Source organism: Fukomys damarensis, unplaced genomic scaffold, assembly GCF_012274545.1.
Source record: "Fukomys damarensis isolate Sample0158 unplaced genomic scaffold, DMR_v1.0_HiC HiC_scaffold_14, whole genome shotgun sequence".
Lineage (NCBI taxonomy): Eukaryota > Metazoa > Chordata > Mammalia > Rodentia > Bathyergidae > Fukomys > Fukomys damarensis.
In genome coordinates this window covers 32,901,582-32,924,846 of record NW_022900926.1, presented here as the reverse complement: position 1 = coordinate 32,924,846, position 23,265 = coordinate 32,901,582, and the positions used below count along the sequence as shown (strand labels likewise).

General features: G+C 41.0%; 1 protein-coding gene across 2 annotated transcripts; it reads left to right on the top strand.

Moving 5' to 3' along the window:
* The first annotated feature begins 781 nt into the window (after window positions 1-781).
* Window positions 782-21,659, top strand: Iyd (iodotyrosine deiodinase). Of its 2 annotated transcripts, XM_010613271.3 has the most exons (5): window positions 782-1,052; window positions 11,918-12,109; window positions 13,810-13,969; window positions 18,242-18,398; window positions 21,224-21,659. In XM_010613271.3, exons 1-5 carry the CDS (start codon window positions 887-889, stop codon window positions 21,404-21,406), a joined length of 858 nt encoding a protein of 285 aa, XP_010611573.1. In that variant the 5' UTR covers window positions 782-886; the 3' UTR covers window positions 21,407-21,659. The 2 variants fall into 2 exon arrangements, with proteins under 2 accessions (XP_010611573.1, XP_019061441.1); XM_019205896.2 differs by lacking the exon at window positions 782-1,052 and having other exon boundaries at window positions 11,918-12,041.
* Window positions 21,660-23,265: the final 1,606 nt, after the last annotated feature.

The window sequence follows — 23,265 nt, the reverse complement described above, 5'->3', positions numbered from 1 at the left end:
TACCTCACCTTCTTCACATGAAAAATGGGGATAATAATAGAATCGACTGCACGGGGTTAGTGTGAGGCACGAATTAGCACCCATGTAAGGACACAGGGAGAAGGCAGTATATGCAAGCCAGGAAGAACTGATTCATCCGGCACCTTGATTATGAATTTCTCAGCCTCCACAACTGAGAGGAACACAGCTTTGTTACTGAACTGACCCAGTCTATAGCAATTTGGTTATCATGGCCCAAACTAAGATACTTGTTAATACAATAAAGCAAATCAGAAACAAAACAAAAAGAACTTAAAGTTATATAATTAAGAGTTATCATTTTTCTGGGTCCAAGTTTTTCTCTAATGTAAAACATGATGCTTCCTTGCTCCATATATTGGCAAGGGCATTGTTTTAAAAATCACAGCTTCAAGAACAATGCCTCTCACATGTACCATTTAAAATGCAGATTGCCTGGAAATTTTCTTTCACAACATCTGAGTTGGTTCCCAAACACTATCCCCTTTTTCTTGTAAAATCACCTTCTTCAGACAATTCCTAAGTTGAAGACACTCCCAGAGAAAAGTTATAGAGAAGATGAAATATCTTTTACCATTGCCAGCGAGAGCTAGCCCCTCACATAGCCCAAGGATTACTGCCTAAGAATTTTTGATTGAGTACACAATTTTAAAAAATGAGTGTGCTGGTGCATGACCAATCCCCTCCCCCGACACACATCATGCCTGCACGTGACTGTGATCTTTGCTCCTTTGAGAGCTCTGGACTTTGCTCCTTTGCTGTACACCTCCCTGTTCTTCCACTCCCAGAGTTCCCCGCTTCTGTCTCTGTTTAAATGCCAGCGTGGGAAGTGGGATTCCTCTGAGTAAGAGCCAACTCCCTCCCAACCATGTTTTTCCTGACTCCAGTCCTGGTAGCAGTTGTCTGCATTTTGATCGTGTGGATCTTTAAAGCTGCTGATAGAAGCCCAGAGAAAAAGAAAGGGGAGCTCCAAGCTTGGCCCTGGGTGGATGAAGACTTAAAAGACAGCACTGACCTCCACCAAGCAGAAGAAGGTAAAGACACTGCAGTGGCCCCTGACTTTACCACAAGGTGTTTCTGTGCTGAGTGTGAGCCCGATGGCTGGGTTTATGGGTACAGACACACACAGGCAGGTCAGTTTTATCACCGACCTCTAGTATGCCAACAATTCAGTGTGACAAAGATGGGATCATCTCTCAGGTGATCAGGTTGTCAGCTGCTTGCACCTCTCCTCCCTTTGTTCCTACTAATCAAAAGCTGCAGAGGGGCAGAAGTTTCCCCAGGCTCCAGTCCTGTTCTGCCTGTTACAGTCTTTCTGAGGGGCCTCATCACAGGCTGGAAGTGAGCACAGGTAAGCAATTAGGTTCTGGTCAAGAACTTTGAAATGGACCAAGTGGCATCACCCTGGGGGTTTGCTACTTTTTATTGTTCCAAGGCTAGAGATAAGAGTAAGAGTAGAGATAAGAGTGGCCCACTTTCCTCCACAAACTGAGGGTCTGATTCACAGGACAAGGTGACACAAACAAACAGAAAGCTTGGTGAAACTGTTATCAGGTGCTTAAAGCAGACTGGGGGCAGGATGGGCAGGTGGGAAAGGTCAAAGCAGGCCTGGAGGCTGCCCAGCAGGAAGGGGTGTGTGGACCAGGAGGATCAGAGAGATCCCAGGCCAGGAATGGAATGGCTGGAAGAAAGTCTGAGTCTGAGCTGGGAGGGGTGAGAAAGGAAAAGGGAGGCAATAAAGGAGGCAGGCAGGAAGGAGGGAGGGAGGGATTCTAGTAGAAGTTGGAATCTGTGTTTGAGAAACTGTGTGAACTGGGTGTGGGGGGATTTGATATGGAAGACATTGTGTAATTCTCAGTGAGCTCCCCGCCCCAAGCAGAGGTTGTTTGGAAGTGTGTGTGCAGTGGTCCTAATCTCAGGACTGGGAGGTGGCCCTCCTATGGGGAGTCAACAGGATGCTGAACCTACTGCCCAGGAGTCAAGTCCAGGCTGCCTCTTAGCATGGCCGCCTCTCATCTCATACAGATGCTTTTTGACTTACAATGGCATTTGTCCTGACAAGCCCTTGGTAGGTTGAAAATACATTTCGTATTCCTACCCTACCAAACACCATCGTTCAGCCAGCCTACTTTAAACACACTGAGAACACTTCCATTAGTCTATATGGGACTGAGAATCCAATACAGAGCTTATTTTATAATAAAATGGTGAATATCTCATTGAATGGAATGATGGAAAGTCGGAGACAGTGCCAGCTGGGAAGCACAGCCCTCAGCAGAAGGACATCTTTTCAGAAGCTCTGTGGTTTGTCCTGGGGAGGGGCCGCTGGATAGAGGTGGTAGTGGGAAAGCAGGGATTGGGTGAATCAGAGAGAAGTCAAAGAATAGGAGCGGTTAGAAACAAATCAAATGTTGGGAGAAGTAGCAGAGTATGTTGTAGCCAAGCTTGTAAGATAAAAGACAGGGACTTCCTTTGGTGATAAGGCAAGCAAAATGTTTTATTAAGACTGTCAGTTCCCTGTTTACCTGGCACAGAGATCTAAGAAGTAACTGATGTTTATCTCAGAGGAAAACCTTAGATTATCTCTGTAAAATGAACTGAAAATCCTACACACTTAAAAAATATGGAAAACATAGCTCATCAAGATGTATTCATTTTAATGTTGGTGGGAGATTTTTTTCATCGGCCATTTGAACAGTATGATTCTAACTGAAATTCTGAGTAAGTATCCTATACTGTTCATTCTTTGCTAAGAAGGCCTGTGTTAAAACTTTTTGTCCAGCATAACACCTGAGAATAAAAATGTTCCTGAAAACATGGGAAAGGAGAAATTTTCGTAAATATACCCTGCTAATAAATAGCTGTCAAAACTAGTTTCAAGTCTATCTGCTGGATTATTGACAAGTCACCTCAGTGGGAGCTTAAAAAAACTATCAATGTCAGCCTCTTTCTTCTGGAAATCAGCCAACCAGGGATGGACTCACTCCAATACTTGCTTCTCTGAGTGCCACCCAATGTACAACTGTCTCAACCAAGTGACATTGCTCCTAACCATGGTGTTAATCACATATACCCCGCCCCCTGAGCTTCAGGGTTCTGAACAAAATGGTGTATGAAAGCTAGACTCCAAGGGCCAGCAGAAAAACTCATTAAATATTCAGGAATTATTGAGCCATTTGTTAGATCTTCAGTAGCTTGAAGTTAGGCCATGATGGGAATGAATATTTACATCATGGATATTAGCAAATGCTCTTCCTCTCACACCCTCGATCCCCAAAGAATTGATTTACCAGCCCACCACTGCCAAAAATTTGATTCAAAGTCAAGTTCTACTGTGCTCAGAGACACTGAACTTGACCAGCACAGTTCTTTATTATCAGGAGCAATACACTCAGTTCTGCCTTGGTGTTTCCCCTTCTCTCATGAATCCTCACATTTGTACATTTGGCTGATTTAGAAGGTTGGTTAGCCAAGACTCCCCAAAGACCTTCAGGCTTCAGGATAAAGTAAACATAGCCGAGAGATTAAGAAAGAGAAAGGACTTGAAAGAAGACATTGTCCTTGAGATTAAGCCTGCACCGGTCCTGGGAGGGGAGACTGAAGATGAGCACAGAGAGTGGAAGGAGCTTGGGAACGAGCTCTGTAAGCTTCACATCTTTGTTTGGAGGGGCGGATCAATATCTTTTTCTCTACCCATCCCAGGTTTGTGGCTGAGGCCCTCTAACAAAGGTAGATTAATAGAAAAAATGCACACATTTATTTAATATCAATGTTACAAGGCGCAGGAGCTTTTATGTCAGTGAACACCCAAAGAAATGGTTACACCTGAATGTTTTTCTGCTAGATTGGTCAAAGAGTGGACAGCTATAGGGACACATGATGGAAAAATGAGAGTGTGATCTAGTGTAACAAACCAGGGAGGTATTGCAAGGCCTGATTGTTGAGACTCTTCTGTGTGACCCATTCTCTGTAGAGATTAGGGTGTTCTTCTTTTCTGGGCATCAGGAGCCATCCCTTGGACAATTGGGGGAAGATCAGAAGGTTCTCTGTAGGATTTATGGCCTGCTCCAGGGAAGAAGGGGAGTAGGAAAGTCAGAGAGCTCTTCCTGCTCCTGCTGTTCTCCATCATGCCAAAGACAACTCCACCAGCTTTGGAATAGCTTTGCTCTATTCACGATCTGAACATTTGGGCAACCCCAGCTTCCCCAGACTGACTCACCTTAGTGTTGTTAGTGAAATTATCAGTCACTACCCAACTAGGGGCCAAATGTCAAGAGGTGAAGTCAGAAGCAGGACTGTGTTGAGGCACCTGGCAAAGAGACCCTTTTAAAGGCCTGTGAACCCTGAGATTGCTCCCTACTACCTTTGGCTATAGAGTAAAGCCACAATGCTTCCATCTTCAATATCACTGCTCCTTAAGTCTCCCAGAAAATTACAGGGAGGAAACATGGGTGATGTGACCCAAACTACCTTGATTTCATTATTAGAAAATATTTGGTCTCTTTGCAGATTTGTAAAGCCACAAAAGCAATTTATTTAGAGATGCAGCAGGGAAAACACCTCCATGTTAACTGAAAGGGTGGAAGTGACCTAGAATTTCTCAGCCAGACAGCTCTAGTCAGAAAGCAGTTTAGAGGCTCCTTGGTATTAAAGCAATGGTACAAGGCGAGTTGCTGTTGGCAGCAATAACAAACTCCAAGTGTGGCAGCAAAGGATTTCCACTGAAAAGTAGGTCATAGTGGCACCCGGTTACTTTGGAACCTGAAAGTCTTAGAGCTTGAGTGAATCCTTCACTGAAGCTCTGACTGCTCTAGGGTGGAGACTGGAAATCAGGAGTTCACAAAACTGTTCTTTCCACTCCTGGGCTACAATCTGGGGAGCAGTTAGGAGTTTAAGAGCTGCTAGAAGTGCTACCCTTTGACTTTGCTGAACACCCTGCTGTTTCTCTGTTTCCTTCAGTTCCCCTGGTCCTGTCTCATTGCAGGAGCTCACTAGGCTTCCAGCCTGGCATCCATGCCACCTGATCTCTGTGCTCCTCCATTCCTCAGGCACAGGGATACCTGCTCTGTGAGAGGCTGCAGGAATGGTGGCCCTACAGTGTAGGTACTGGGGAACCACGCAAGACAATCCTACCCACAGGTGACAAGAATATTGTTGTTTATTTCCAGGGAAATCACTTTTGTGCTGTCAGTTGTTTACACTAACACTCTGTAATGACTAACCTAAGGTTAAGGCCTGTGGTTCCTAGATCACTCAGCAGATACTGCCTTGGGCTGCAAGTATCTACCAGGGCTGCTTTACTCAAAATTACCTGTTACTATGGAAATGTACACCTTCAGGGTCCCAGTTTATAGTGTGGGAAGTATCAGACTCCCAGATGGGGTGAATTGACGATAAGACTTTTGTCACCATCCTTTATATCAGTTCAGCTTCACTGTTGTTTCCTGGTAATTATACAATGTTCTGTGGACACTTGAGCGCTTATCTATTTCTGTGAGTGTTAACCTTCACCTAGATTTAAATGTTACTTTTCCCTCAGTCCCAGATTAGCTCTTCAATGTATAGAAGAAGATGTTGTAAAATATATTCCCAAGAATTTTAATTTCTTCAGCTGGGAGGGTTACTACAAATTCCCTAATTAACCATTTCCAAAAGTGGAAATCTTTCAGCAGATAACACAACCACAACCACATCAGCTAATCAATGAGATCAGAGTAAATTAAATCTAGTCAAAGAAGAAAGTGGCAAACAATTGTCATGTATCACACAGATGAGGGTGTGGGAGACACATATATCATACCAGGCAGGTATATATTGGGTTTGGGGGAAGTTGTCAATAAGGAACGTATAATACAACACTGTGTGCAGTTTTCCAAAGACACAGTTCATATAGTATAATAATTCTGCTAATACATATCCACTCACATACACAAATTGAAATGGTTTCAAAATTCCCTGTTTGTTTCTTTAGGATGGTGAGTGCTGAGCATTTTCAGCAACATTATCCCAATAGATTGTGATGATCTGCTCTTACATTAACAGAATTGCTTCCAAAGGCAACATGGTCCTTCATACCAATTTCTGTCAGGCTGAAAAAAGCTCTAAGGTAGATTTGGTAGAGCTGAGCTATGTAAAATGACCATCTACTCACTGGATCCTGAAGATATTTTCAGTCTATACCTCCTGGGCAGCCTTCTCAATGAAGATTTATCTTATACAAAGTTCTCTGGAAAAAACAATCCAACTCATATCAATTCATTCTGATTTAAGGTCTGTTCTTTGCAAAGCTCTCTTTTTGGTATGTTTTACCTTATAGATTCTAGGAGTTGATAAAGTTTAACAACAAACAGAAGCCCAAGATCAGACTAAGACAAGCAAGGTGTGTGCATGTGTGTGTATGTGTGTTACTTCATCCAAATATTTATCTTTTCAATAATTTTAATAGACTGAAGGAAGAATCTTGGAATTCATTTCTGTTGAAATTGTTGTAGTGCAGACCAAAAGTGTGTCTATCCATGAACTTGAAAAACATGAGGAAACATTGTCAGAGGAAGAGTTGTACAAGTTTGGATACAAAGCCAACAATTCTGAGAATATTGGAAAGAGACATCTGGGGACTTAATAGTAAGATATTCTTGTTTGTAAAGCCTCCCAAGAAGTTCACAATGTTATTTGTTGGAATATCTCCTAATGTAAGATAATCAAAAGCTGGGTGTGGTGACACACACCTATAATCCCAGCACTTGGGAAGCTGAGGCAGAAGGATGCCATGAGTTCAAGGCCAGCCTGGGAACATAGTATGTTTGAGGCCAGCCTGAACTACATAGCAAGACACTGTCTAAAAAAAAAAAAGAGTCTATCCTTGGTGAGTGTGCCAGATGTGGTTCCTTTTTATCTTCTGCCATGTCTGTGATTTTACTTTCTTCCTCCTCATTTTAACCATTTGTAGCTTCAACTATTAAATCTTAGATTGCATCTAAGATCCTGAGGTACTGCTAAGAGCTTCTAGGAATACTCTGAATGGAAAATAAGGGAAAAGTGGAAATAATGACAGAGTCAGGATAGTGTGATGGTGGCTTCAGTGTAGTTAACAATTTTTTTCTTATGATTAATGTTAGTATGTCATGTTTAAGGTATCCTTCTCCATTCCAAGGTCATACAGATATTCTCCTATAATCTTTCCTAAAAGTTTTTAAAATTAGAAAATCCCTGACACTATCTTTTCCTTTTTTATTTTTTCTTAGTCTATCTGTACAGTATATAATGAATACATTCATTATTCATATACATTGTTCATATGGGTAGTTGGTGCATATAGGTGCCGTATCATGTCAATTCTTTTTATGTCCCCTTCCCTCTTCCACCACCTTCCTTCCTCCTCATTGCTCCATCTGTTGGTCCCCTTCCCATTTTCAGAAGAGGTATCTCCCTGTTTATTATTTTTTTTTATTTTGTGCTTTAATTTATTTATGCTTTGAGGTTCTCATAAAAGAAACCACACAATATTTAAGCTTGTGTGTCTGATTTAGTTCAGTTAACATTATGGATTCAAGGTACATCCATTTTCCTACAAATTACTCAAACTTACACTTCCTTACAGCAAAGTTGTACTGTATTCCATTGTGTGTATTTATTTATTTATTTATTGGGGCGTGCTGGGGTTCGAACTCAGGACCTTGTGCTTGGAAGGCAAGCGGTGCCATTGAGCTAGATCCCTGTCCCTCCATTGTGTTTAAACATCGCATTTTCTTTATTCATTCATCTCTTGATGGACCTATAGGCTGCTTCCAAGCTTTAGTTACTGTGAATTGTGCTTCTATGAACAGAGGTGTTCATATGTTAATCACTGTAATTGATATCTCTAAGTTTTTTGGAAAGATACCTAGTAGGGGAATAGCTGGGTTGAATGGAATTTTAGTTTTTTGAGTACTCACCACACTGAAATCCAGTACTAGTTCACTTTCCCACTCACAAAGTAGAAGCAGTCATTTTCCCGTGCAGCCTCACTAGCACTTGCTATTATTTGATCTCTTGATGATAGCCATTCTTTCTGTAGTAAGGTAGAATCTTGGTATTATTTTAATTTGCATTTCTCTACTGTTGAACATTTTTTCATGCATTTCTTGGCCATTTGTGTTTCTTCTGAAAAGTGTCTTTATTTCAATGGCTTATTTTTTTATTGGGTCTTTTGGGGGGGGATCTAATTTTTTGTTGTTTATATATTCTTATTAATCCTGTCCAGAGTGTAGCTAGCAAAAACTTTCCCCCATCATGTAGGTTGTCTCTTTACTCTGTTGGTTGTTCTCTTTGCTGTGCAAAAGTTTTAAAATTTGATATAAACCCATTTGTTGATTCTTGATGTTATTTCTTGCACAATTGGAGTTCTGTTCAGAAAGTCCTTTCCTAAGCCTGTTTTACTTATTTTATCTTCAAGCTGGTTAAATATTTCTGTTTTAACATTTAGATCTTTGAGTCATTTCAATTTTAGTTTAGTGTATGGTGAAAAACATGGGTCTAGCTTCTGCGTGTGATAGCCAGTTTTCCTAGCACCATTTGCTAAAGAGGCTATCTTTTTTCCAGCACATGTTTTTAGCTCCTTTGTCAAACTTTCGATAGCTGAATCTGAGTCTGGGGCTGTTTCTGTGTCCTCTATTCTGTTCCACTAATACACACGTCTGTTTTTGTGCCAGTACCATACTATTTCTTATGGTAGTTTTGTATTATAACTTGAAGTCCAAGATTGTAATGCCTCCTGTTTTGCTCTTGTTGCCCAAGATTGCTGTTACCATTTTGGGTCTCTTCTGGTTCCATATGAGCTTTTGGATTATTTTCTCTAGTTTTATGAAGAATGTTGTTGGGATTGCATTAAATCTATATGTCAGTTTGAGAAGTATGGCCGTATTGACAATGTTGGTTCTGCCTATTCGTGACCAGAGAATGTCCTTTCATTTTCTAATGCCTTCTTTGATCTCTTTTATGAATACTGTAGCTTTCATTGTAGACATCTTTCACTTCCTTGGGTAGGTTAATTTCTAAGTACTTAACTCTCTTGATGCTACTGTAAATGGTATTATTTTCTCAACTTCTTTTTCAGTGGTTTCTTTATTGGTGTACAGAAATGCTGTTGATTTTTGTGTGTTGCTTTTGTATTCTGCTATATTACTGAATTTGATTATTAGTTCTAAGAGTTTTCTGATGGAAATTTTTGGACCTTTTATGTAAAAAATCATGGCATCTACAAATAATGATAATTGACATATTCCTTTCTTTTCTATAGCATTTTATTTCTTTTTCTTGCCTGATTACTCTAATTAATGTTTTTTGTTTGTTTGTTTGTTTTGGTACCAGGGATTGAACTCGGTCTTTGGGCTTGCAAGGCAGGCCACCAAACCACTGAGCTAAATCCCCAGCCGTAATTAATGTTTTGAGTACCATATTGAACAGGAGTGGTGATGGTGGACATCCTTGTCTTTATCTTGATTTTAGAGGAAAAGGTTTTGGCCTTTCCTTATTTAATATGATATTAGCCATTAGTTTGTCATAAATGGCTTTTATTGGATTGAAGTAAGGTCCTTCTATGCCTGTTTTCTTCAGTGTTTTTATCATGAATGGATGCTGGATTTTGTCAAAAGCTTTTTATGCATCTATTGATATGATCATGTGATTTGCATCCTTGCTTCTCTTTAAATGATGCATTACATTTATTGATTTGTAAATGTGGAACTATCCTTTCATCCTTGGTCAAGATGTGTTACCTTTTTGACAGTTTGTTGCATTTCATTTGTCAGTATCTTGTTAAGGATTTTTGTGCTTATGTTCATTAAAGAGATTATACTATAGTTTTCTTTTTTAGTTGGGTCCTTGTCTGAGTTTGAAATTACAGTAATGCTAGCTTCTGTGGGTGAATTTGGAAGTATTCCTTCCCTTTCAATTTCATTGAAGAGTTTAAGGAGTACTGGAGTTACACTGTCCCTGAAGGTCTTATAGAATTTGGCAGTGAATCCACTGGGTCCTGGGCTTTTCTTAATTGGTAAGGATTTTTTTTCTTCCCTCAGCTTTCTTGTCTGTTATTCTATTGTTCAGATTTTTGTCTTATTGGTTCATTTTTGGTAATTTATATGTGTTTGGGAATCTGTCCACTTCTTCAAGGTTGTCCAATATTTTGGAGTACAATTTTTTCATAGCAGTTATTAATGATCTTCTGGATTTTGGTGGTGTCCATTGTGATTTCAGATATTGCTCCTGTCACATTCTCCTTTTTATCTTATGGATATGAAAAAACTATATTAGACATACTATGTTCCTTTTCCCCTCTTTTTGCTGTTTCACCTTTTTTCTCATTCTTGATATTTTCTTCTGGCTTATCTCTCAGTTCTCTAATTTTTCTTCTAGGTAGTTTCCCTACTAATAAATCTATCCATTAAATTATTAATTCAATTACTTGTCAGTTCTAAACATCCTATTTTTTCTTATTTTCTAAGTCACATTTTATTTTTTTCCTGTGCTCTGTAGATTTGTGTTTGTCTTTTCTCCTCCCTGAACATAGTGAGATAATTGTTTTACCTTCCAAACCTAACAATGATAGTATTTGGAATCTTTGGGCATCTGACTTTATGTTTTCTTATTTATTCAGCTACTTCTTGCTCAAGATGTTTTGTTTCTTTATGTGCCTGATTGTATCCAGTGCTAGTAATTATACTTGAATTTATTTGTATATTGGCATTTTCTTCTGCTGGCCAATTGGGGTACTGTTAGCCAGGACCATTTTACTTTAAATTCAATTGCGAGGCAGGATATAAGAATGATATAAGCTAATGAGGGCTGGTATTTTAATAATTCTCACTTTTCTAAGCATATACTATGAGCCTCTGTTATGGCTTGTGTCTAGATGTCCCCCAAAGCCTCATGCAGTCATAAGTGGGGCTTTTTTAAGAGGTGGCTGAATCTAGAATGCGTGACTAATTAATGGTGGGGTGCTGGGATTTAGGGTGGGTGATTACTAAATCTGTCCACTGATTGGTTTGGCATCACCCTGATCTCAGTAGCCTGAATACAATGTAAGGGATAGAAAGAAAGAGCCTTGTCTTGTCCCTTAGTGCTTTGCCACCCTCTGCCTGCCATGAACTATTCTTCTCTGCGATACCACCCTGCCTTCAAGCCAGCCTATTATGGACTGAAACCTCTACAAACAGTGAGCTAAATAAACCTTTCCCCCCTTAACTATGGGTGTTGTGGACATTGTCTCAGCAAGGAGAGAACCTCCCAGGTTATTAGCCTTCATGTTGTGTGTAAGCCTGGACTTTAATTTCGGTTGCCCTTAATCCCTGAAAAATACAAAAATGGAAATTCATATTATAAGGATTAGCAGAAACAATCAGGAAAAATGTAACTTTTGTGTCTATCCCTCTGGAGTTTTATATTTTCCCTTCAGCTTGGGTCTTCAGTTCTTAATATTATGTCAGTTCAATGATTTTTTTTTTTAAACTTCAAAAAATACCTTATTTGGTGATCGGAGTGATTTTCATCAGGTAGAAGATTGTTTCAAATAACCTAATACACCATTAGCAGAAATTTGAAATCCTCATCTTTTCATAGGCAAAAAAAAGTATTTCTTTCTTGATTTATGATGTCTAGAGTTTGAGGGATAGTCACATCAGTATTCTGTAGATCTGCTCTATTTTCTTTTTCCTCTTCCTCTTCCTCTTCTTCCTCATCTTCTGTCTTCTCCCTCTCTCTTTCTCAACCCTCCCTCCCTCCTTTCTTTATCTTTTTCTTTTTGTTGTTGATTCTTTTGAGCTTACATAACCTTACAGACATTTTGAAGAACTCACTCTCCTTTCCCAGTGGCCACCTATGAAGAGATCCCTGAATTTGCAACTCTTCTGATTCTTATCTGCAGATGCTGATGAATGGCAGGAGGCAGAGGAACATGTTGAACATGTCCTATTCTCCCACACCCGGTATCCTGAGAAGGAAATGGTTAAGAGGTCTCAGGACTTTTATGAACTTCTCAGTAAGAGACGGTCAGTCAGGTTCATAAGTGATGAGCGAGTCCCCATGGAAGTCATTGATAATGTCATCAAAACAGCAGGTTAGTAATTGCATGTTAGGTCTTTGAGAATGTCAGCTGCCTTAATAGAGCAAAGTATTGGAATAATATTGAAATTCAGACACATGAATAAAGGTGAGAGTGATAAATTTATCTGTTACACCTACTGTACTACAAGTCTACTATGCTATAGGGTGGTAAGGAACTAGCAAAGTTTACCCATCTGAATTTGCAAAGTAAGCCAAGCCAAGACCAACTAATTTGCAATGAAAATTAATATCTCTGTAGGAGAAGGGAGTGAGAGCTACAGAAAAAGGAGAAAAGTTGTAAGAATAAGTCTCCTGAGTGTTCCTTCTAGTCATTCTTACTCTTACCTAAATCATATTTAAGTTCATTTGTAGAAGTTATTGTATATTCCTTGTGACTCTTTTGTCTAATTTAAAAGGAAACAAGTATACAACATTTTGTTTCAGTTAAGAATACAACTGCAAGCTGAGCATGGTGGAGCATGCCTGTAATACCAGCATTCAAGAGGCTGAGGCAGGAGGATCGCTTCAAATTTGAGGCCAGCCTGGGCTACATAGTGAGTTTAAGGCCAGCCTAGAATATATAATGAGACCCTGTCTAAAAAAAAAAAGAATACAACAGTATTAGATTGTTGAGTGCTTTAACTAGCCACAGTCACTAAATTTTTTGTTTATATCTGTATAGGTGTGTGTGAACATATGATGTTATGGTATATTTGGTATAATTTGCCAGAGAGAAATTATTAATTTACTATATTTAGAGATACAACTATTTAGTGAACAAATATGGGCACAAAGTTCACAGAAATTGCTGTGCAGAAATGTCCATCTCCTGCTTAGCTTTTGACTTTCCTTTGACAACCTATGATGACTTCTGCTGTTGTGAGTGATCGGTGGCGACTAAGACCGCACACCGAGAGTCCAGAAGCCTCACTCCCTCCCCAGGTAGAACTTATTGCACTAAACTACTCACTAGGAAGGAGGAAATCATTGCTTCTGAAATATCCCACTGCAGGTCACTGTGGCCCATCCTTGGGAACAGTGGGCCATCTCTTGACCATGGGGTGGCTCCAGTCCCCCCTGGAGGGTCACAGGGAATTCACGCTCCTTCGATGAAGGGGTGCCCTAGGGAGGGGAGCCGACCCGGCTGTGGGCTGAAGTTCCTGTGCCCACAGGAGCAGAAATGTTCTCTGTTATGCTGAATTCCCAAGAAGATCCCAACTCTGACAATGTCAGACTCAGAGCCACGACAGAGGCACTAAATAATGTATAAGTTATATATAATATATAATAATGTATAATATTCATTGCCTTTTGAGGAATAATTTAGAAATCATTTTACCATTGATATTTTGCCATCCCCAGTAAGATCCACGACCATGTTTTTTTTCACGAATATCAGAACAAATGGCATTTTGGTGAATTGGAGCCTTCACATCCCACTGAGTTTCCCTATTGGTGGTGGTGCAATTACTTAGGGATGTTTTTCCCCCTCAAATTAAGAAGCAGGGATGAGTTCCCATGGTTCAGAGACACCTGCAGTGAAACAGAAAGCAAAGGAGACCACAGCTGCAAGCGGGTCTACCAGCAGGCACTTTCCTTCCCCGATCAGCTAACTGCATTTTGAGCAAGAGTGAAGTGTTATGTTTACTCAGAGTGAGCAGCCTCGCACTGCCCCGTAGTTTTAAAGTCTGATTTTAATTTAATGGGTGCTAGGAACAGCCCCAAGTGGGGCCCACACAGAGCCATGGACCTTTGTGGTCGTGAAGGACCCAGATATGAAGCATCGGATCCGAGGGATCATTGAAGAGGAAGAGAAAATAAACTACATGAAAAGAATGGGACCCCGCTGGGTTACAGACCTGAAGAGACTGAGGTACCAAGGCGGCAGGCTGGGATGTTTGGTTTGACTTCCCAAAAGGAAATAACTGCAGTTTGTTGGGTTTTTAAATGATATTTTACATTCGATTAACGCGTATTCACTGTGCATAATAATGTGGTTCAGTGGGGCTTTTCAACACATCCACTAATCAGCTCTCATCCTGGTTTTCAGTGCCAAAAAATTTAGATTCTATTTCTGGAAGAAATTATGAAAATTAAGTCAGGCCTCACCCCTGACTTAATTTATGAGTTCTGACCCAGTTAATAACTTCTTTAATAAAACTCTGAAGAATCACTTCAGTTTTCATCCATCTGGATGACAACATTGGGAAATACTTTTCAAACTATTGATGAAGCAAATCACATTTTACTAAAGTGATCAGGTCCTACACACACATGGATCACTAAGCAGTTCGAGGACCAGTTAATTCCAGCAAATCTTTTGGGCATTGTTAATAACTATGGGCTCCAAAAGGGAAGCAGAGTGGAATCAGTGTAACCACAGGGTGATGATGTTGACTCTCACTTCTCAGAAGACTGAGCAGAGAGGCCATTTAAATATGAAGGCACCTAATACCCTGTCTCTACTGTGGGCCTTCCCTGGCCAGTTGTGGCACCTGCCATCCAACATCCCACGGTGTTAGTAGCCAAAGAAAGGGTAACAAGGTCTCAGTCTTGAGGGTACAATGGGACTTCTTGCCCAGGTGTTAGAGGTAGAGGAGGACAGGCTGGTCTCTCAGCTCTACTTTTGTTTTATTTAATGTCCCCAGAAGACAATTTTCTCCTAAGATACATCTACAGATTTGTAACTTATTCTCATGCTCTGGAACAAGTATAGGATATTAATGATGAATATAAATCTGACTGCATATTTTAGGGAAAGAATGGGATAAGTAAAGATCAAGTTGCGTTTCCATACTTAGAGAGCTGTACTCTGGATATGCACACCACCTACAGAACACTATTGCTCTTCTCACTCCCCTTGACCAAGGCAGGATGAATTTCTGTCTTATTTCGGCACCCAATACCTCACATACACCTTCCATACATCCAAAATAGCCAGTACCACACAGCATTTTAATGATTGCTTTACTTTTCTTTTGATATTATAGACCATTTTTAAGAAATCTATACTCTAAGAATCCAGGTAAGTCATACACTTTCTCAACCAACAATATATATGCACACATACGCACACACACACATACACACACACACACTGTTGTAGGGATCTAACTTGAGTTTAAAAAGCCTCACACCTAGCACCAGTCTGATGCAAACAGGTAACAAATACATTAAGCTGAATGACAAATGAGCATATGCCTGTTTTCCTGTTCAAGGCAATTCTGAAGTCCATAGCTGTTATTAATTCCCCATACATAACATACAGCCAACTTATCTTATAACTCTTATCTCCTCTGCCTTGCTGGCAGGAGAGCTCACCCAGCCAGAAGGTGCCAGGTGTCCTTCTTTTAACAGTGCTGCTTGCTATCTTTTTTTTTTGTACCAGGGGTCGTCAAACTCAGGACCTTGCACTTTCCAGGCAGATGCAGTGCACTGAGCTAAATTCCCAGCCCACTGCTGTCTTTTTAAAAGCTCTAATACAATGTTATAACAAATATTTTGAATATCTAAAATTTAATTAATCAGAAAGCTACCAATGTTTGCTTAGGCAAAGTAAGTGGTACAAAGATACTATAAATGATTCGGCTGCCTTAGAATATAGATAAACTGCTTAATCTTCATCTGATACTTTAAAATTTACATTACTTTACTCCCTGTATATTTTATATGCTTTTAGAAATTACTTTTAGGGTCACGAATGTAGCTCAATGGTGGCCCACCTGCCTGGCAAACACAAGGTCCTGAATTCAATTCCTGGTACTAAAAAATAAAATAAAATAAAATAAATAAATACATTTATTTTAATATAAAAATCAGAATTTAAATCATGAAAATATCAATGCAGAATTCAAGTTCCTCTAACAGAACCCACTTTGGAGAACACACACAGCTCTCTCTTAGCCTCATTCAACTCACCTGACACAACAAGTTTGGGAGGGAAATGGAAAGCTGCTGCCTGGTCTACTCAGTCCTTAAAGGTACCATCAATGTGTGTTTCAGAGGGATTTGAGAGCACTAGAAATCAAGTGAGTAAAAAAAATCAGATTAAAATAATCTCTTTTATATTAATATTTCTTTTATATTAATATGATTTAAAAGTTTGTACCCAGGCATGGTAGCACATGATTGTAATCCCAGCACTCTGGGAGGTTGAGGCAGGAGGATTACAAGTGTGAGACCAACTGGGTCAACTTATCAACTTAGTGAGACTCTGCCTCAAAAAATGAAAAAGGGTTAGAGATGTAATTCAGTGCAAAGGCCCTGAGTTCACCCTTCAAGACTATCATCAATCAATCAGTCCCTGACATTTGTGTCAGTAAAAGTCACTTTATGTATTTTAACTTATTTCACCCTCATGAGAACCATATGAGATGGGTCACAATAGTACGTCTTCCATATGAAGAAACTGAGCCACAGAGGTTAAGTATCTTACGCAAATGGCCAAGGTAGTCCAGCTCCAGAGTCGATTTTCTAAGCCATTAACATTCTGCTTCTCTGTGGAACCAAAAGAATCAGTTAACAGTCAAGTGGGCCCAACCTCATCAGAGTATGGTAAAGTGGCTTTGAGAGTGAAACCCAGATGCTTTAATAGAATAAGAGCCAACAAAAAGTACACACACTGCCGGGCATGGTGGAGCATGCCTGTAATCCCAGCACTTGGGAGGCTGAGGAAGGAGGATTGCTGTGAGTTTGAGAACAGCCTGGGCTACACAGTGAGTTCCAGGTCAGTCTCAAAACCTCATCAGAGTATGGTAAAGTGGCTTTGAGAGTGAAACCCAGATGCTTTAATAGAATAAGAGCCAACAAAAAGTACACACACTGCCGGGCATGGTGGAGCATGCCTGTAATCCCAGCACTTGGGAGGCTGAGGAAGGAGGATTGCTGTGAGTTTGAGAACAGCCTGGGCTACACAGTGAGTTCCAGGTCAGTCTCAACTATACAGTGAGACCCTGTCTCAAACAGTGAAGCATAATTAGGCTAAGGATGACCTGAACAGTTGCCAGCTCTTGCTAATTAAGGACACAGCATATTCTAAGGAATCATTCCAGAATACTGGAGTGCATGACTTTACTGAGTTATTTCTCTCCTATGAATATCTGTTCTAGAATGAAAGTTTTACCAAAATGTATGTGGCATGGGGATGGAACCAAGAGAGAGATTTTGAACTGGAAAACAAGTATTTCAGTTCCGCATTTACACTGCCCATGAAGGATCTCTTGCTACCTCAAACATTCCTTTCTTTTTTCTGTAACTGGACTAACAGCGTTTCACTGAAATCCCTCGCCATCGCTGTCAGTGTCGCTGTCACCTCCTCCCCCACCCCTGTACTGGACTCTGATTCTGTTGCTCCAGCCCCACACCTCTCTCCATTCTCCTGTGCTTGGCCTTTCTTTGCCCACCCTCCTTCCTGGGCTATTGCTGTGGTCTCCTGACAGGTTTTCCTTTCTCTGGGAAGACTTTGTACTTGGTATTCAAAATACTGCCCTTGACGATCTCGGTCTCACCGATGTGCCCATCCGCTTTGTGAAACCTGCCGGCTCCTGTGATTCTTCTGCCCGGAGCCCGGGATGTCTCTTAGATACACACTGGGGCCAGGTCCTGTCAGCCTGTGGTGTCCCCGTCGTGTCCAGCCACGCATCCCACCGTCCAGCCCTTCCGGCTGCTGGAGATTCCTGTGGTGCGGTGCCTCCTTTCTGACTGTGCCTTAGCTCATGTCTCCGCTCTGCCTGCCCCCCCCACCTACTCCACCTGGTCTTCAGAGCCCAGCTTGAGGTCATTTCTGGGGTCTTCTCCCCGTACTCTTCAAAATTAACATTAAGATTCTCAAGTGTTCCCAAAACGATGGGTTTCTATTTCTTTAGAAGCACTTACCAGGCTTCCTTTTGTAAATAAATGTTGGCTTAGTGCTCTCTGAGTTAGTGTGTCTTTGTGTCTTTCAGTAACTTACAAAGGCATGTTATTGAATTGATAAAGTTGGACAAAAAAAAATGAATAAGACACACGCACTCAAAAAACTACCCCTTTTCAATATAAATATAAAAGACAAGTTAACATGTTTTCATTTTTATCATAAATAAGCTAAGATAGTAAAAGAAAACAAAAACATTGAGCAAATATCCTCCTGAATCTCACCCGTCCCCAGAACCAATTGGATCAAAGAGTACTTGGACAGTGCCCCCGTTTTGATTCTCATTTTCAAGCAAGTGCATGGTTTTGCTGCTAATGGCAAGAAAAAGATTCACTACTACAACGAGATCAGCGTCTCCATCGCCTGTGGCATCCTGCTCGCTGCCCTGCAGGTACGCTGCCTTCCCTCAGCCCGAGGGACACTGGGGAGATGTGGGGGTCTCAAGTGGGCTATTAGGAAACTTCGCCGAGTTTACCACGCAGGTCATCTGGAAATGTTTGTCTAAAGTTGGATTCCTAAGTAAGGTAATTCTGATGTGGAGACCCACCCTGGAAACCTGGAGTGGTGAGAGTGTTGGTCCAGCCAGCTGGAAACCTTCTTAGAAACTCACTTGTCACTCATTTCAGGATCAGAAAAAATGTTGCTGCATTAGCTACCTGTCTCACCACATGTAGTTTACGCGGCCTGGCAGATGGTGTGAGCAGAACTTCAGCACCAGAAAGTCACAGAGACTAACTCCCTAGGTGTTTGTACTTTTGCGGATGAAAGGACCAAAGAGCTGTAAGGAGGGCTCTGTCTCAGAGCACATTTCCTGAGAAGCTGGGTTTGCCCGGCATTTGAGAGACTGCCATGGGCTTCCCAAACTTCCCAAATACATAGCAGCCAGGGCAATGTCAACAGCAAGTGGAACAGGACTGTGCTCTGCCTTTCAAACCCTTCAGTTCATTCACTCCACAAATACTCCCTGAGCTCCTTACAGGCGACATTTCTGGAAGGCACTGACAATGGTTGTCTCATGAACTGTACATTCTGGTGGGGCCAGGGGTCCAGGTAGGAGATACAGAGAAATGGTGAATGCACTCAATAAAAAAGCAAACAAGATTGTAAGAGTGGATGATCTTACATTCAGGGAACAATTTATTTCACAAGCGCGTGCACACACACGCACACACGCACACTTCTAGGTTATCTCAATGAAAAATCTGGTCACTGTTGCATAAAAGAGAAAAATGCTTTTAGATTACTTCAAAAATTGTCTCGAAGAAGCTAGCATTTGTCTTCATTCCTGAATCTGTAAGCAGACAAATGAAGAAGTCCCCATGCAGCCTTCAGACCACACAGGAAGTAGCTCAGTTCAAGGTATTGGGGGCCTCAGAAGCTCAAGGGCACGGCCACTATACAGCACTGTGGAGTGTGCTGCCCTCTAGCGTTCCTTTGGCATAATTCTGAGGATGGGTCTTCGTTAGTGAGGAGAGAGATCAGGAACACCCCACCACACACACACCCAGAACTCTGCCAAGCAGGATGTAGGGAGCAGCTCCTCACCCATCTGGGGGTGGCATCTGAATGGGAAAGCATGGGTAGTGCAGGGGGCAACTGGAGAAGTGCTTGAAAGCTACACGTTGTTTCCATTTAGATATTTATCACTTGGAGATCAGTGAGGTATTTTCCTCTACACTCAGTGTGCCCTTCTGCCCCTGTTGCCCTATCACTGGAACTAGGGTCCTCACCAGGAGCGAGTCACACCTTCCACCATTGGTTCTGTAGCCACAGACATTCCCTGTGCTTCTTGTCATTTGGAATAAAATATAGAAATCTTTCTTAATACATTAAATATCAAGACCTACTTACTAGTCAGTCTACAATTTTAAAGTAAAGGAATATAATGATATTTTAATGTCTATGGCAATTGTAGAGTGATATATGAAAATATCTGTGAGCTTTATTAGTGACAGATCATAGACACTGTTACTACTGTGATTTGTTGTCTATATTGAGAATGATGTGTGTGTGAGTGTGTGTGTGTGTGTGTCGCTGTATTTATGTTTTCAATTTCACAGACTTGCTGAGTTCAATCTTTTGTCCTTTGGGGGATCTGAGGACTTGAGGTTTAAAAAAATAAAACTTGACCTATGTTAAGACCAAAGTACTCACATCAAGAAAAAATGAAAGATAAAATACTAACAGAAACCAGTTTTAAGGGCCAGGGATTTAGCTCAGTAGTTCCACCGCCTGCCTCACAAGTGCAAGGACCCAAGTTTGATGATACCCAGTACCAAAAGAAAAAAAAAGAAAAGAAAAGAAACCAGCTCTAGAGTAGCAAATTGACTTGTTTAATATGTTCTATATAGTCACAAATTTCTCCTGTAAAGATATACAAACTTCAGTGTGGAGTAAAAGCTATGTTTCAAAAGATGACCAATACATGAAATGACACCAAATTAAGTACTTTCTCATTGAAAAGTTTAAGATTTAGCCCTTCTAAATTCAAGTACTATGTTAAGATCTTATAAAGGAAGAGAAGTCCTATAATGAAGTAGAGACCATTCAAGCTCATGAAGAGGAAATCGAGAGATTACTCCAATGTGTGTATCCTTGAAAACAGTCCCTCCAGCAACACAAACTGATGAACCTGAGTTTGTAGTGATGTACAGGAGAGCACTTTAGAAGAGGCCATATTAAGCCACTTCAGCCCCTTAGACATTGATGGGTCAAATGCTAGTATGACAGATTGATAATAAACTGCAGTCAGATAACTGGAGTCCAGGAAAGGATATTTGGTAGGAAAACTGCAGCAGATTAGGGCTAGGACCCTTTGGCAGCCTGCTGTTATCACTTAGATCATATCACAGAGAGAGCCTGATTGCTTGGGTAAAAGGAACTCCCGACTGTTTTATTTCCTTGCTGTAGTTGGATTCCTCAAATTTCTCTTCCTAAAGTAACTATTCCTATTTCTGAAGCATATTGAAAAATAAGACTAGCATTTTTCTTTTTCCAGAAGCTTCCAACTTCTCTGTTAAAAGAAGGCAGGGGGTAGGAAGGTCTAGGAGTGCAGGTGAGCTTTAGAACACCATCACCGGAGCCACCAGCACCACTTCAAGGAAGTGGGAAAAGCAGGCAGGTGCCTGAGGATGAGAATGTCATGTCCCCGCACTGGCCGAAGAGCTGAGATTTGCCTCTAACTTTAAAATGCACCCCTTCCCTCTCCCATTTCAGAATGCAGGGCTGGTGACGGTCACTACCACTCCCCTCAACTGTGGCCCCCGGCTGCGGATGCTCCTGGGCCGCCCTCTACGCGAAAAGCTGCTGATGCTGCTCCCGGTGGGCTACCCCAGCAAAGAGGCCACGGTGCCCGACCTCAGACGGAAGACGCTGGATCAGATCATGGTGACGGTGTAGGCAGAAGCCTGCCCCGGAGACGCTTGTCCTGGCCGCTGTTTCCCTCTCTCAGTGCAAGCCTGTTCTGCACTGTGACTCACAGCGGAGGCTACCTGAGGACCAGCGCGCCTTCTCTTCCCTTCCCTTCCAGAGCTTTGTGTGCAGTGAGTCCTCCTCAGGCACGCGGGGAGCAAGGGATCGGCAAGCCCGTGTGCTTCAATTTCTTTTTCTTTTCTTTTTAGGTAGTTTGTTCGGATCCTTTTTTAAAATTTTATTTTATTAGTACATTTTAGATATGCACAATGGTGACATTCATCCTAGGGAATTTGTACCCGTACACGATACCTCTTCCTTTTTTTCCCCTTTCTCTTTCCCTCTTTTCAATTCCTCTTCCTCTCTTTGGTTACAAGAACTTTGCTTCCATTTTTTCTTTATATTCGCTCTTTTTCTTCTTTTGCCCTGCCCCTCTCCCTTGTTTCCCTTCCCATTTGAATGTTTGCTTCCCGTTTCCCAACATCTATTGTACATTTTGGTCCTTATTTACACTATCAGTTTCTCACACCAGAGAAACAGTGTAATATTTAAACATGTGTGTCTGGCTTATTTCACTTAAGAGTATAGTCTCAAGGTGCATCAAGCTTATTCTTTTTATAGCAGAGTAGTATTCCATTGTATAAAAAATACATCTTCTTTATTCATTCATCTGTTGATGGGCATTTGGGCTGTTTCCAAGATGTAGCCATCATAGACTGTGCCACTATAAACATCGTTCGTGTGCATATATTGCTGTGATATGATGCCCCCTTTTTTGTTTTGTTTTTTGTTTTTGGTACCAGGGACTGAACTCAGAACCTTGCCCTTGCCAGGCAGGTGCTGATATGCTTTTAATTCTTCCAGGAAGATATCAAGAAGGGGAATAGCTGGGTTGAATGGAAACTCTGGTTTCAGCTTTTTGAGGAATTTCCATACTTGTTTCCACAGTGGCTGCACCAGTGTGTACTCCCACCAAACCTGGAAAAGGGTACCTTTTTTCCCCACACCCCCTCCAGCATTTGTTATTAGTTGACTTCTTGATAATAGCCATTCTTCCTGGAGTGAGATGGATTCTCGGGGTAATTTTAACTTGCATCTCTCAAAAAAATAAGATGTTGAACACTTTTGCATATATTTATTTCTTCATCTGAGAAGTGTCTATTCATTTCAAATGTCCAGTTTTGGATTGGGTGTTTAAATTTGGGGGGAGGGTCTGGTTTTTGTTTGTTGTTGGTTTTTTTTTTTTTTTTTTAGTTCTTTATTCTAGATATTAGTTCTTTGTTTGAGGAACAGCTGGCAAAAATTTTTTCTCACACTGTGGGCTGTCTCTTCATGCTGTTGGTGGTTCCCTCTGTTGTACAAAGCCTTTTAATAAAATGAGGTCTCAATTGTTGATTCCTTGTGATATTTCCTGTGTAATTAGAGTTTTGGTTATAAGTCTTCAAGAGTTCCACCTATTATATCTGACAGCAGACTTAGTGTTTATGATTTAATATTTAGATCTTTGATCTATTTCTATTTTAGCTTAGTGCATAGTGAAAGATATGGGTCTAGTTTTAATCTTCAGCATGCGCAAAGCCAGGTTTTCCAGTATCATTTATTAAAAGGCTGTCTTCCTTCCAGCTAAGGTGTTTGGCTACTTTGTCAAAGATAAGGTGGACATTCACACTCCACTGAATGTGTTTGGAGTTCTCCTTGCATTTTCTAATCTGTTCTATTGATCCTTGGGTCTTCCCTCCACCCAGTACTATGCTGTTTTAATCACAGTAGCTTTGTAGTATAGTTTCAAGCCAGGGATTGTGATGCCCCCTGCCTTGCCTTTGTTGCTCAGAGTTGCTTTTGCTATT

Excerpts from the sequence above, each read along its gene's own strand:
- Iyd (XM_010613271.3), top strand. The coding sequence starts at position 887 with ATGTTTTTCCTGACTCCAGTCCTGGTAGCAGTTGTCTGCATTTTGATC. Across the intron at positions 1,053-11,917 it reads CCTCCACCAAGCAGAAGAAG|ATGCTGATGAATGGCAGGAG; the intron begins GTAAAGACACTG and ends TCTTATCTGCAG. Across the intron at positions 13,970-18,241 it reads ACAGACCTGAAGAGACTGAG|AACCAATTGGATCAAAGAGT; the intron begins GTACCAAGGCGG and ends ACCCGTCCCCAG.